The 15,465-nt window shown below is 42.1% G+C and overlaps 1 protein-coding gene across 1 annotated transcript in view; it reads left to right on the top strand.

Moving 5' to 3' along the window:
* Nucleotides 1-15,465, top strand: part of SCARA3 (scavenger receptor class A member 3) — a 36,051-nt gene that overhangs the window by 6,421 nt on the left and 14,165 nt on the right. The window contains exons 2-3 of the mRNA XM_070734909.1: nt 6,907-6,963; nt 9,668-9,787. Coding sequence (XP_070591010.1) covers nt 6,907-6,963; nt 9,668-9,787 — 177 coding nt within the window. The remainder of the gene's footprint in view (nt 1-6,906; nt 6,964-9,667; nt 9,788-15,465) is intronic.

The raw sequence follows: 15,465 nt of genomic DNA on the forward strand, positions 1-15,465 counted from the left end.
TCAAGACACAATGCTCTCTACCCAGAAATATTTCAAACATCCTGAAGATTTTTTTGAGTCGCTGAGATGAAGAGTATGATACATTTACAAAGGATCATTGATGTTGCCCAGGTTTGCCCGGTGCACCAGTTGCGGCCCTATTTGGACAGGGAGTCATTGCTCACAGTCACTCATGCCCTCATCACCTCGAGGTTCGATTACTGCAACACTCTCTACATGGGGCTACCTTTGAAAAGTGTTCGGAAACTCCAGATCGTGCAGAATGTGACCGCGAGAGCCATTGTGGGGCTTCCCAGATTCGCCCACGTATCTACAACACTCCGTGGCCTGCATTGGCTGCCAATCAATTTTCGGGCACAATTCAAAGTGCTGGTTATGACCTTTAAAGCCCTACATGGCATTGGACCAGAGTACCTCCGGAACCACCTGCTACCGCACGAATCCCAGCGACCAATAAGGTCCCACAGAGTTGGCCTTCTCCGGGTCCCGTTGACTAAACAATGTTGTCTGGCGGGCCCCAGGGGAAGAGCCTTCTCTGTGGCGGCCCCAGCCCTCTGAAATCAACTGCCCCCGGAGATTAGAACTGCTCCCACCCTCCTTGTCTTCCGTAAACTACTCAAGACCCACCTATACCACCAGGCATGGGGGATTTGAGACATCTTTTCCCCAGGCTCCTTATAATTTATGTTTGGTATGTATGTATTGTCTGGTTTTAATTATGATAGGGTTTTAGTTATTTTTAATATTAGATTTGTGCCATTATAATATTGTTTTTATCATTGTTGTGAGCCGCCCCGAATCTTCGGAGAGGGGCGGCATACAAATCTAATAAATTGAATTGAATTGAATTGAATCAGAAATTTAAATTCATTTTTGAGATTCCCTCCCTTATTATCTTCTTCAAACATTGTGATGTAATACTATGGCTAAGAAACCAAGAAACAAAGGGCCAGGTCTGTTCTGAATATTGCCTTCCATTCAGCATAAATTTTGCTTTATTGGGCATGTCACTTCTTGCTGGCCCTCGCCCTATGCCCCATGCAAAGTTTGAAGCACTATCATCATTTAACTTTCCATGGTTATTAAATACATCCATGAGCATTATGTTTTCCAAATTGCCCAAGTTTGGTTTTGACATGACATTCTTCAGTCAAGCTTTCCCCTGCATTGATATCAATGCAGCAATTCTAAAAATACATTTCTTTTTCTTTTGGGTTGAGCTCTTGAGAGTTGAATAAGCATACATATTGACATAATCATTCATTTCAAGAAGGAAAAGACAGTGGTGGAAAACATTTGTTGACCACTATTATAAGGTCAGCAATGCATATACCCAGCAATTTTGAAATAATAAAAAATACCATTAAAAAACTTTAGGATCAGGAAAGACTTAATGAACTCAATCTGTATAGTCTGGAGGACAGAAGGAAAAGGGGGGACATGATTGAAACATTTAAATAAGTTAAAGGGTTAAATAAGGTTCAGGAGGGAAATGTTTTTAATAGGAAAGTGAACACAAGAACAAGGGGAGACAATCTGAAGTTAGTTGGGGGAAAGATCAAAGGCAACGTGAGAAAATATTATTTTACTGAAAGAGTAGTAGATCCTTGGAACAAACTTCCAGCAGACGTGGTTGGTAAATCCACAGTAACTGAATTCAAACATGCCTGGGATAAACATATATCCATTGTAAGATAAAATACAGGAAATAGTATAAGGGCAGACTAGATGGACCATGAGGTCTTTTTCTGCCATCAATCTTCTATGTTTAATTTGGGTAAAACGACTAAGTTACATTTTTTTCAGTTTAATACATTTTAAAAAGTGGAAAGTGTCCCTTTAAACATAGTAAAAAGAATGACTTTGATGTCAGTCCAGCATTGGATATCCTACTATGTATGTAAGATAAGTGGCCCAGGGGATTCCTACCACTGGCAGATTGCTAGCTCCATCAAGTCTTACGTTTTGTCATTTGTCTTTAACTTTGATGGCCAAAGCCACTGCCAAATCTCTGGTTTTTCTGTCAACTTGCCTAGCTTGTGGCTGGCAAAGAAATCCCTGGGGCATCCTAGTCTCTTTGGTTAACCACAGTATACATATAACATTGATTCCTCATCCAGAATAAGAAAACAAAAAGCAGGAAAACTAAAGGAGAGCTCATTCCCCCAAGAATCCTGTTCATTGTTTTTTTTCCAAAACATTTGGCAAGAAACTTCAAGGATATCGGGTCTTGGCAAGATCCTAAAACCACAGATTTAAAAATATGGACAGAATGAACACCCAGAAACCTCTTAGTGACGATAGAATTATTTATAAATGGTAGATCAGGCTCATTTGTTGCCCAAAAGCCTTGCAGAATTGCCCCTCAAAAAAAGAGGGGGGGCCATCTTGAGCTATATCAAGTAACTAGAACAATTTAGGGGGGTACAGGAAATCTTTGTGGTGCACCCCAGCTGTGGGCTTGGGCAGCCCCATAAAAGTTTTTCAAAGCAATGCAGTCCATGTGTACTCAAGTACATCTGCTAATATTTAGCCACACAAACTCTCAAGGAGAATTATATACGATGATAGCCAAAGTCACTGTTAACAGTGGAAAAACAAATAAACGAAACCATAGCAATAAAAAGGAAAAGAGAACCAATAAAATTGTAGATTTAAATATAGGCTAGATAATTTTTTTTGAAATTGGGGCAAAGCAAATCTTGAAAAGCATCTGCATGCGATCGAAGAGTGGTAAGATGCATTTAAGGATCGTAGGGATTGCACTGTCAGAAATTGTCAAAGAAAAAGAATAGCCTACACTTATGTTCAGTCATACCAAGGTACCCTGTTCTGTCCCAGCATCGAGCCCTTCAAAATAAGATGCACACCACCGGATTTAGTACTAAAAGTTTACTACAAATAAAAGTCTCTTCTAAAATAAAGTAAAATCTAATAAAGTCTTCACTATGCTACTAATAATGTCTTAGTAGCTGGCCAGAGTTCCAGGAATAGGCAAACATAACAGTAATTACTAGACTGTAGCAGAGTTCTTTATCATAGACTTACAGAGGTTGGTTAGAAGCCCAGAGCTAATGAATGCAAACAGGAATATGGTTCTTTTAAAATCGCAAGCCAAAGAGATTCATCAAGAATCTGGAAAGAAATGGCATTGTCTTCTGCAACGAAGCATCGTCTGTCACAGCCTTAAATAGCCTGAGGGTGTGGCCCAGTAGTAACCACTCTTGCCCCCTATAGGCCCTACAAGTCCTAGCATCAAGAAGAAGCTCCTCCTCTTTTCCTGAGTCACTCATCTCAGGAGGTGCAGAAGTCCTGGTTGCTCTTCAGCCTCTGACACCATGTCTTCGCTCTTAGACTCTGCTACCAGGAATACAAGCCACTTGTACCATGGCACCACTGCCTCTGGGACCTCTGGATCCATTGCTAGTTGCGCAGGACGCAAATGGGCCACAACATACTCATTGTCCCCCATTGTCCATTTAATCAGCAACCAACTCGATAGCACGTGATAGTTTCCTAACAACAGTACACCATCAACAATAAGGCAATAGCCATTGTCTGCACCCATCAGATACCTCAAGGATGCAGAGATTTAATTTTGCTTCTCAGTTATCCACAGGAAGTGTTATGTACTTAAGAGAAACGTTTAACTTGGTTCTGGGAACCTAACGCACTGGATACGGTCTGCTCTTGTGTATTGCTTAGTCAGCTTTTAGGAGCGGTTCCCAACCATGCATTCATTCCACATGTCTAGGGTGAACAGTGCCAACAGATAATTTCTTATGCGCCAAAAGAAATTATATTCAAGGGAGTGAGAAAGTCTTCCTTGGAAGGAGAGGTGTAAGCCAACAAAACGGGTTAGGGGCTTTGACTCTTTTTAAAGAGATTTACAGAAATATACTCTAGTATTTTTTGGAAAGCGTTCCACCCAAAATGACTTCTTTTTAGCAGCTGCTTTGAATTCTCAAAGGCATTCTCAGTTCCAGTGCATAAGTCTTTCTCTGATGATCCTCAGGAGAGAATAAAGCACAACAGTCAGAAGTAGATGTCCCTGCTATTTATGCAATACATTGAATAGGCAACCAAGCAAAACACTACAATTCAGGCAAGGCTCCTGATACAATAGATGTTAACCATCTAAAAGCATACACAGGATGTTTTCCCAATTAATGTTGCTTCATCCAATTAGATGGTGACCCCGGCTAAGGGAACAGAAGATCGCAGAGCCAGATAAACAATGTGAGAGGAATAAAATGCAGATTCAGCAAGTTAATTCCTCTAAACATTCTTGGGTTGTTGCGTTTATGATTTTTTTCTAGGCTCTGTTGATCGCTGCACGAATCTTCTGCTGCACGAATCCCAGCGACCAGTTAGGTCCCACAGAGTGGGTCTTCTCTGGGTCCCATCAACTAAACAATGCCGCTTGGCGGGACCCAGGGGAAGAGACTTCTCTGTGGCGGCCCCCGCCCTCTGGAACCAACTCCCCCAGAGATTAGAATTGCCCCCACCCTCCTTGCCTTTCGTAAGCTGCTTAAATCCCACCTCTGCCGCCAGGCATGGGGGAATTGAGATACCCTTTCCCCCTAGGCCTTTATAATTTTATGCATGGTATGTCTGTATGTATGTTTGGTTTTTTATTATAATGGGTTTTAATTGTTTTTAGTATTGGATTATTGTTATACGCTGTCTTATTATTGCTGTTAGCCGCCCCGAGTCTTCGGAGAGGGGCGGCATACAAACAAACAAACAAACTAATAAATAAATAAATAAATAAATTGTGCCTTCCCAATGCTCATTGGTGAGGATCTCAAGATAAACTGGTACTTGTGGCGGCTCAGCATCCTCAGTTTATATGAGTATTATTCTGATGTTGCTCTTGGGCTGTCTGGAACCTGGATTTGGCTCATTCTGGTATCGTCCTCACATCCTTGTGATCTTTGCTATTATGTAGATCTAGGGTCCCACCCAGTCTCTATCCATCCATCCATCACCTTGGTGCCTCTGCCGAGCGTTCCAGTAAGCAGCTGACATCATTTTTCCCGCCCGGTTCACCATGTCTCTCCAGACCTTCTTGCTCAATAAACAAATTATATTACAGTTTTTACGATGTACTAAAGTCTAAAGCAAAGTTCAAGTCACAATTTTTGATCCAAAATCTCCATGTTTAATCTATTTGTAATGCCAAGCCATAATTAATACACTGTGCTGATGAATAGGGTTTCTGACGAACATCTTAGAAATGTGTAATTACACACGCACATCACAGGCGTGTTGTCCTGTCCGCCCTGTAAACAGCATCAGGAAATTGTTATTGAGTAAAATGACTTTAGGTGGGGAGAAAGGCTGCACTTCTCCCGACCCACCAGCAAACAAACATCGTCACTGAAAAAGGGGATTACAGGTAAGTATGTAATATGTATTCATGAATAAATGTCTGAGCATGTATTGGTGCAACAATGCAGTAATAACTCTAATGGAAATTGGTAGGTTGCATTGATATATTAAGATATAGTTGCATATTGATAATCCTGAGTAAAATTGAACTGGCTCTACAACAGAAGCCAATAATTGTGCAATAGGAGTGGAGTGGGGCGGCATGTAATCAATCAATATTGTTGTTGTTGTTGTTGTTGTTGTTGTTGTTGTTATTATTATTATTATTATTATTATTATTATTATTATTGGATTTGTATGCCGCCCCTCTCCGCAGACTCGGGGCAGCTAACAACAGTGATAAAAAACAGCATGTAACAATCCAATACTAAACAATTAAAAAAAACCTTATTATAAAACGAAACATACATGCAAACATACCATGCGTAATTTGTAAGAGCCTAGGGGGGAAAGAATATCTCAGTTCCCCCATGCCTGACAGCAGAGGTGGGTTTTAAGAACCTTACAAAAGGCAAGGAGGGTGGGGGCAATTCTAATCTCTGGGGGGAGTTGGTTCCAAAGGGCCGGGGCCACCACAGAGAAGGCTCTTCCCCTGGGTCCCGCTAAATGACATTGTTTAGTTGATGGGGCCCGGAGAAGGCCCACTCTGTGGGACCTAAGTGGTCGCTGGGATTCATGCAGCAGAAGGCGGTCCGTGAGATATTCTGGCCCGGTGCCATGAAGGGCTTTATAGGTCATAACCAACACTTTGAATTGTGACCGGAAACTGATCGGCAACCAATGCAGACTGCGGAGTGTTGGAGTAACATGGGCATATTTAGGAAAGCCCATGATTGCTCTCGCAGCTGCATTCTGCACGATCTGAAGTTTCCGAACACTTTTCAAAGGTAGCCCCATGTAGAGAGCGTTACAGTAGTCGAGCCTCGAGGTGATAAGGGCATGAGTGACTGTGAGCAGTGACTCCCGGTCCAAATAGGGTCGCAACTGGTGCACCAGGTGAACCTGGGCAAACGCCCCCCTCGCCACAGCTGAAAGATGGTTCTCTAATGTTAGCTGTGGATCGAGGAGGACGCCCAAGTTGCGAACCCTCTCTGAGGGGGTCAATGATTCTCCCCCATAACTCTAATGGAAATTGGTAGGTTGCATTGATATATTAAGATATAGTTGCATATTGATAATCCTGGGTCAAATTGACTGGCTCTACAACAGAAGTCAATAATTGTGCAATAGGAGCGGAGTGGGGCGGCATATAAGTCCAATCAATCAATAAATAAATAAATAAATAAATAAATGGAGAAAGTAGGCACTGGCATTATTTACTAAAGCCTCTTTACCCAAAAAACTCAAAAGGACATCCAATAAAAGCCAAATATAAAAGATCTAGACAAAAAGCAGCAATATTATTTTTTTTTGGCAACTATTGATACTTACTCCGAGTCCTCGGAGAGAGGTGGCATACAAATCCAATTAATAAATAAATAAAACTTAAAAAAAAAAACTTTTATATTTCAGAAGACGACCTTACTGGAGAAGACGACGAAATGCCTTCCTTCAGATACAGACCAAATGGTAAGAGCAAGTTAAGCCTGGCTGGGTTGTCTCCTCCCTCATTGCCTTTCGTTTTCCATTTCATTCCAGGGCTGGAAAATACAGTGGTACCTCTACTTACAAACGCCTCTACTTACGAACTTTTCTAGATAAGAACCGGGTGTTCAAGATTTTTTTGCCTCTTCTTAAGAGCCATTTTCTACTTAAGAACCCGAGCCAGGAAAAATTTCCCAGGAAATATGAGAGTGGCACGAAGTTCCAGCCATTTCCTGCCATTCCCCCTTTAATCCCGGCCATCGCAGGCTTTTCTGGGCTGCCAGAGGAGCCTTTCGGTGGCGCTTAAGGAGGCTTTGGCAGTTCAGAGCGAACAAAGCGTTTTCCTTTCTCTGGGCGTTTGGAGAGGGAATAAACCTCTGCCAGCACCCAGAGAAAAGAAACGCTCCTTTCGCTCTGGGCAGCAACTGTCCTCCTCCTCCCACCCAAATTCCAAGCTTTTATTTCTTTCCTAATGGGTTTGCACACATTATTTGCTTTTATATTAATTCCTATGGGAAAAATTGCTTCTACTTACAAACTTTTCTACTTAATAACCTGGTCACGGAATGAATTAAGTTCTTAAGTAGAGGTACCACTGTATTGGAAAACTCTACTGGGTTCTCCAAAAACACCCGTCCAACCTCTGATGACTATGTTCTGTTTTCATGCGGTCTCTGCTGTCCCAATCCGTTCTCTTTGGAGTATATTTCAAAAATCTGAGTCATATTTATTGAGTTATTGAGTTGTTTTACTATGAATTTTAATTAGGGTTTTAGAACTTTGATTGTTTTTTCCTTGACTTCTTTTTATTGTCATTTATAATTTATATTGTTGTAAGCCGCTCTGAGTCCTTCAGGATTGGGCGGCATAGAAGTCAAATTAATTAATTAAATAAATAAATAAAATATGAATGAAGTCAGAAACTGCACTCAGCCCTAAATATACATACTCCATATGTATTTATTTAATTTTTTGGTTGGATTTTTATGCTGCCCTTCTCTGCAAACTCAGGGCAGCTTACAACAAAGGAATACAATACAATATAATGAGTGAAACCCAATGTAACATTAAAACTAATAGTTTAAACCCCAATAGTATAAATAACCGTTCACCAAATAACCATCACACAATCACATCTATGACGGGAGCAAGATGTAAAGCTCAACGGCCCCAAGCCTGCTGACAGAGGTATGTTTTTAAAGCCTTGCAAAAGGCCAGGAGGGTGGGGGCGGTACGGATCTCTGGAGGGAGTTGATTCCAGAGGGCCGGGGCAGCCACAGAGAAGGCCCTTCCCCTAGGCCTCGCCAGTCGGCATTGCTTAGCTCAGCGTTTCCCAACCGGTGTGCCGCGGCACACTAGTGTGCCGCGAGACACAGCCAGGTGTGCCGCCAAGCTCCTAGGGAAAAAGGAGAGCTTAAGGAGAGCCCTGCCCAGCTGGAGATTCCCTGGCAGCACGAGGTAGAAGCCGGCAATGCAGCACCCTTTTCCAGTGCCGCGCAAGGAGCTGGGCGTTGGAGTTTGGGGTGGGGAGCGATGAAAGTGCGGAGGCCGGCGCCGCGGCTGCCCCCACCCCCAGTGCCTCCGTTCCCCTCGCGCCCCTGGCTTCTCGCCGCTGACGCCCTCCCGCTCGATCTGCCCCTTTCTCCAGCTCCTCCGGCGAGCGCTCGGAGAAAACCTCACAGCGGAGGTCGGAGAAGGTTCTTTGGAACGTCGGGGGGGGGTGCACGCGCGCGCCCTATCCCCCAGCCAGCCTACCCGGAAAAGCTTTGCCGGCCTCCGCAGAGAAGGAAGAGAGAGAACAAGAGAGAGAAAGGAAGAGAGAGAAAGAGATAGCAAGAGAGACAGAATGAGAGAGAGAGAGAAAGAAAGAAAGAGACAGCAAGAGGGGGGAAGGAGGGAGAGAGAAAGAGAGCCAAAGAGAGAGGAAGGAAGGATGAGAGAAAGAAAGAGATAGCAAGAGAGACAGAATGAGAGAGAGAGAGAAAGAGAAAGAAAGAAAGAAAGAAAGAGACAGCAAGAGGGGGGGAAGGAGGGAGAGAGAAAGAGCAAAAGAGAGAGGAAGGGAGAAAGAAAGAGATAGCAAGAGAGACAGAATGAGAGAGAGAAAGAAAGGAAAGAAAGAAAGACAGCAAGAGGGGGGAAGGAGGGAGAGAGAAAGAGCAAAAGAGAGAGGAAGGAAGGGAGAAAGAAAGGGATGGAGAGAGAGAGAAAGAGGGAGAGAGAGAAAGAGGGAGGGAGAGAGAAATAGAGCGAAAGGGAGAAAGAGAGATTTTTTTTGTCCAAACTTTTTTGCGCCCCCCCCCCCCTCAATGTTCCCCAGGATTTTGAAAATGTGAATAATGTGCTGCGGCTCAAAAAAGGTTGGGAAACACTGGCTTAGCTGATGAGACCTGGAGAAGGCCAACTCTGTGGGACCTGACTGCCCGCTGGGATACATTAGGCAGAAGACGGTCCCGTAGGTAACCTGGTCCTAAGCCATGCAGGGCTTTATAGGTCATAACCAACACTTTGAATTGCGTCTGGAGACCAATTGGCAACCAGTGCAGCTCATGGAGTGATGGCGCGATGTGCATATGCCTAGAAAGGCCTGTTGTTGCTCGCGCGGCTGTATTTTGCACCAACTGTAGTCTCTGCACGTTCTTTATGTACTTTATCATACATGCGTTCATGTGTATTTTATCCCTTGCAGGCCGGATGAGGACCAACTGCAGCCAGTGTGAGAAAAAGCTAACTCTACAGACATCTGTGAAAGTGTTGTATGTCTTTGTTGTCTTGCTGGTAATGGCGGTGGTGGTGCTGGCAGCTTTAGGTGAGTAAGGAACTACTCATTTTTTGTGTATTAGATTCTAGGACATAATAGACAGGGGAAGAATGAACCCAATAGAAGAAAGGTCAACATCACTGGTGGAAACTTGAGTGTTATTTTAGTTCAGAAACAGCTTGCTTTTCTATTAGAAGAGCCCTGACATACTTTTTGTATATAGTCACACTATATGACTATATATAAGATACACAGAAAGCTCTAACTTTGATTCCATAGTATGTTTGCCAGGTTTTTAAAACTCAGATACAAACCCAGAGAATAACATTCAGGATACCCAGCAGCAACTATAGGAAACTTCAGTCAGACAACATCCATGTGGTATTTGTTCTGTCCCAGCGGTGAATCCCCCAAGAAATAGGTCCACACACACGGATTTGACTAGATTTAAGCATACAATTCTAATAGTTTAGTAGTAAGGAGGTTTAAATGTTTTAAAGGCATCAGCAAAGCAAGAAATAAGTCCGTTCGTCTCAGCTGTTCGTTAGAGTCTCAAGCAGTAAATCAAACTCCCCAAATTTTTGCACTGACTTATTATTTTATTATTATTTATTGGATTTGTATGCCGCCCCTCTCTGTAGACTCGGGGCGGCTAACAACAGTAATAAAAAACATCATGCAAATCCAATACTAAAAACAACTAAAATACCCTTATTATAAAACTAAACATCCATATAACAAACATACCATGCATAAATTATAAAGGCTTAGGGGGAAAGAATGTCTCAATTTCCCCATGCCTGACGACAGAGGTGGGTTTTAAGGAGCTTACGAAAGGCAAGGAGGGTGGGGGCAATTCTAATCTCTGGGGGGAGTTGATTCCAGAGGGTCGGGGCCGCCACAGAGAAGGCTCTTCCCCTGGGCCCCACCAAGCGACATTGTTTTGTTGACGGGACCCAGAGAAGGCCCACTCTGTGGGACCTAACTGGTCGCTGGGATTCATGCGGCAGAAGGCGGTCTCATAGATACCCTGGTCCGGTGCCATGAAGGGCTTTATAGGTAATCACGAAACTCATGAAACTCACCCTTAAATAGCCAAAAGGCGTGGCCAAGTGTTCTAGAGATCTATTCACACAGAGACCTCCTCCTGCTCAGCCATTCATGCTTCTCACACTTCTGCGTACTCTGGCATCAAGAAGAGGCTCCCCATCTTCTCCAGAGTCACTCATGGGCACTTCTGGAGGTGCAACAGGCCCTGGTTGGCTTTCAGCCTCTGACTCCACATTCTCTCCAATCTCCTCGCTATCAGACACGGGTGCCAAGTACAACTGGCCTAGGATACCAACCCACACACCCGTCTCTCGATCTTCAAAATCCGTGTTCAGCTGCACAGGACACGGATGGGCCACAACCGTATTGAAGAAGTGGAGTCTGAGCAAGGGATTTATTTAATTATTTATATCTCATCTTTTAATTTTTACAAATAACTCAAGGCTGCCAACTTATCCAATACACCTTCTTTCTGCTCGGCTTAATCAGATCGGAACAAAAAGAAAATCCACGTGCCGAGATTTCAAATCAAACACTTTTATATGAAAAGCAGGATTTATAACAAGCAAAGCCAGGCGTTTCAATCCATCTTGGAAGCTTTCCTGGTTAAAATTGGCTAAGAGATAAAGGTCTGGGCGAGAATCAAAGCTAATTAACATTCCTCAGTGAGATAATGTTTCTTCAGTCACACACACATTCACAGATCTTCAGGTTTCCCTCAGACAGCTGCATCTTCACTCGATGAATTTAGAAAAATAAGAGCAGTTTTCCAGTGAAGCATTTCTGGAACCCTGAATCTGGGACTTCCACCGTTACAAAACTTTGGAACTCCACGTCCCTTTACCCAGAAATCCTCTTTATATCCTGTCTGGGTGTGGTCAACTGTTTCCTAGAGATATAACTGTCTAGACTTTCTTTCATAGACTCACCTTCTGAACCTTTGTTTCTTTCTTTATTTATTTATTTATTTTAGTTAGTTGGTTGGTTAGTCAGTTAGTTAGTTAGTTAGTTAGTTAGTTAGTTAGTTAGTCCAATACACAATAATACACAATGAAGGTTATAGTGGAAATACTGAAGAAGAATAGAGGAGAAAATATAGGAATAGAATATATCAATGAGATAATAAAAGAAAAGAGATAGGGATAGGAGAGAAGAGATGAAATACGGGGTAGACAATAGGACAGGGGACGGGAGGCACGCTAGTGCGCTTATGCACGCCCCGTACTGACCTCTTAGGAATCTGAAGAGATCAACTGTGGATAGTCTAAGGGTAAAATGTTGGTGGTTAGGGGATGACACCACGGAGTCCGGTAATAAGTTCCACGCTTCGACAACTCAATTACTAAAGTCATATTTTTTACAGTCAAGTGTGGAGTGGTTAATATTAATCTTGAATATGTTGCGTGTTCTTGTGTTGTTGTGGTTGAAGCTGAAGTAGTTGTTGACAGGCAGGGCGTTGCAGCATATGATCTTGTGGGCAATACTTAGGTCATCTTTAAGACATCGTAGTTCTAAGCTTTTCCCATAAAGATATTCCTATCTGCTTTGTGACCTTCTGACCCAGGCATCTAATAGGGGCTCCTGATCCCCTATGTCTCCCTCCTCCTCTGAATCAGACATTACCATCATTGGGGTTTCTACCGTCTCTGTAAGTTCCTCAGGTTCCTATTCTCCCTCACTCTCACTCTCTGGCTCAGCTGCCAAGAACACTGTCCTAGGGTACCAAGATGGCCCAGTTCATCCTCCACAGAATCTGTGATTAACTGACTTGCCATGGACACCTTCCACCTATTATCTCCCACAATTACAATCCTGGGAGTTGGGTTGGGCTGAGGGTGAGTGAGTGAATGGCCCCAAATCACCCAGCTGGCTTTCCGGGCTAAGGCAGGACCCGAACTCATAGTCTCTGACTTTCTAGGCTGGCACTTTAACCACTAGACCAAACACGTTCTGAATTTAGTTGAGTGGATTGAGGTGAAAGTTGTAAACTACTCTTAAGAGCATGGTGTGAGGAGCCAAACCTCCTGCAAGTATGGATCCTTTCAGCTACCATCATAAAGCTGAAGCTGGTCAGTTTCAAATCTTTGTCTATAGATAGACCTGTCCACTAATCCATTCAAACAAGAAAAAAATGGCAGTGGGATCCAGGGTTTCTGCAGCCAAAAAGGCAAGTAAAGAAACGAAGCATCAGATTGAAGGGTATGGCCCTATAACAGTGTTTCCCAACCTTGGCAACTTGAAGATATTTGGACTTCAACTCCCAGAATTCCCCAGCCAGCATTCCCTGGCTGGGGTATTCTGGGAGTTGAAGTCCAAATATCTTCAAGTTGCCAAGGTTGGGAAACACTGCCCTATAACAAGAGAATGAATTGGCTGACTGATTTTAATATATATGGGATTTTAGTAGTATTTTTTTAATTATTTATTTATTTATTTATTACTTAGATTTGTATGCCGCCCCTCTCCGAAGACTCGGGGCGGCTCACAACATGTAGAAACAAATCATAAGCAATCAGACAAATTTAAAATATTTAAATATTTAAAAAACCCCATATGCTAACAAAAATTAATTAAATTTTTGTTGTATACTGTGAGCCGCCCCGAATCTTAAGAGAAGGGCGGCATACAAATCTAATAAATTATTATTGTTATTGTTGTTATTATTATTGTTGTTATTATTATTATTATTATTATTATTATTATTATTATTATTAAACTGCTGCCAGAAAAATTAATTAGGAAATATTCTGGAAATATTTTCACATATATAGATTGAATTTTTAAACAGTCAAGAAATCTGATTTTGATTCTATGAATCTTCAGTTCCTCACTTGTAAAACTTACCCATAAGAAGGAAACCTCAGAGGAGACGTATAGAATGTAAGGATCAGATGAGCAGCTGGCTTGGAAGAACCCCAAGGATTTGGTGAATTGCAAAATAAACATGAGTCAGGAAAACCCTGCAGTGGCCAGGACAAGGGAATGTTTGCGGGAGATGTATGGGTCAGAGAACTTGACATTGTTCCATATTGCTTAGTACTTGGCTGGAGGAAGGAACTCTGCCCTTGAAGAAAAAGGAAATAGTCCCGTCAACTAAACAATGTTGTTTGGCGGGACCCAGGGGAAGAGCCTTCTCTGTGGCAGCCCCGGCCCTCTGGAACCAACTCCCCCCAGAGATTAGAATTGCCCCCACCCTCCTTGCCTTTTGTAAGCTCCTTAAAACCCACCTCTGCCGTCAGGCATGGGGGAACTGAGATATTTTCCCCCCCTAGACCTCTACAATTTATGTATGGTATGTTTGTATGTATGTTTGGTTTTATAATAAGGGGTTTTTAGTTGTTTTAGTATTGGATTGTTACATGCTGTTTTTATCAATGTTGTTAGCCGCCCCGAGTCTACGGAGAGGGGCAGCATACAAATCAGATATATAGATAGATAGATAGATAGATAGATAGATAGATAGATAGATAGATAGATAGATAGATAGATAGATAGATAGATAGAAGTAAGTTGACTGTTCTATCTGTATTGGAGAGGGGAGCAGTTATACACTGTTGCAGAATGGAAGATTAACCAGGTTCCTTAAGCCACCGATTTCCTATCAGTAGATCATTTTGATCTCATTTTAATTGGTTATATCAAAAGATAATCAATGTCTTTTTTGATTTAAATATTTCATTGTTTTTTTCAAATATAAACACACACGACATAAAACGGGTGCTTTGTGATTTGTGCCCACCACCAGACAAACATTCACACCCCACCACCAAATCGAGGGTGTTTCTTGTATAAACCATTTTAACCCAAGAGCAAAATATCTATTTACATATTATAAAGTGATTCCAATTTATTTCTTGTAGCTTGGTCTCGGATTCTACTCGCCATATATCGTCTTGCCTTGTCCCATCGTCCCATTAGTTGTCGCAAATCAGTTTCATTAACCAAATTCATCCTTTTATCCATAATCTCAAATTGAATGTGACCCACCATGTACCGGTACCAATTTTGCACTGTCCATTGTGTTGCATCCTTCCAACCCAAGACTATTACCGTCTGAGCGCTTTCTATCGCTGCTTGTTTTAGTTCTCTAAATTCTCCTATCACATTACTTTTAACTAATACTGCCATTTCCTTAGTAATCAATGTCTTGAAGGAAGGACAGACATCTTTTTTGATAGCTAAGGACTTTTTGTGGGGTTGGAATAGATGGCTTCGAGGGTATTATTTTTAAGCTGAATTAGACTTATTTAGGACTGTCAATTTTCATTATATATCAAGATGACAGAAAAAGACTCTCGTCAGGTATATTGAGAGGAAGGGGAAGACAGATAACCAACCTGTGATTTAAAGGAATATTTCCTCATTTTGGACTACTGCAACATTCATGAGAAAGTCTGGAGGCAAAGTACATACATTATATGGATTTGAGTTCTTTTAATATTTGCAGAGATTTATTAAAAAATGACATACAGCAGTAAACATTCCAATAGACAGCCAAAACTCAGTGCTCTAACATCTGATATGCGGAACAGATTTCCAAATATCTGTTCTTCACATGTGTTATATTACACAAATCCCATAATTTTCCTTCGCCGGAAGATTCTCATTACTGAAGACCATTAATTTGTCACTTTTGTAGCAAAGGAGACACTTGAAAATTCCTAGCCAAGATTGTT

The sequence above is a fragment of the Erythrolamprus reginae genome, chromosome 1, assembly GCF_031021105.1.
Source record: "Erythrolamprus reginae isolate rEryReg1 chromosome 1, rEryReg1.hap1, whole genome shotgun sequence".
Taxonomy (NCBI): Eukaryota; Metazoa; Chordata; class Lepidosauria; order Squamata; family Dipsadidae; genus Erythrolamprus; species Erythrolamprus reginae.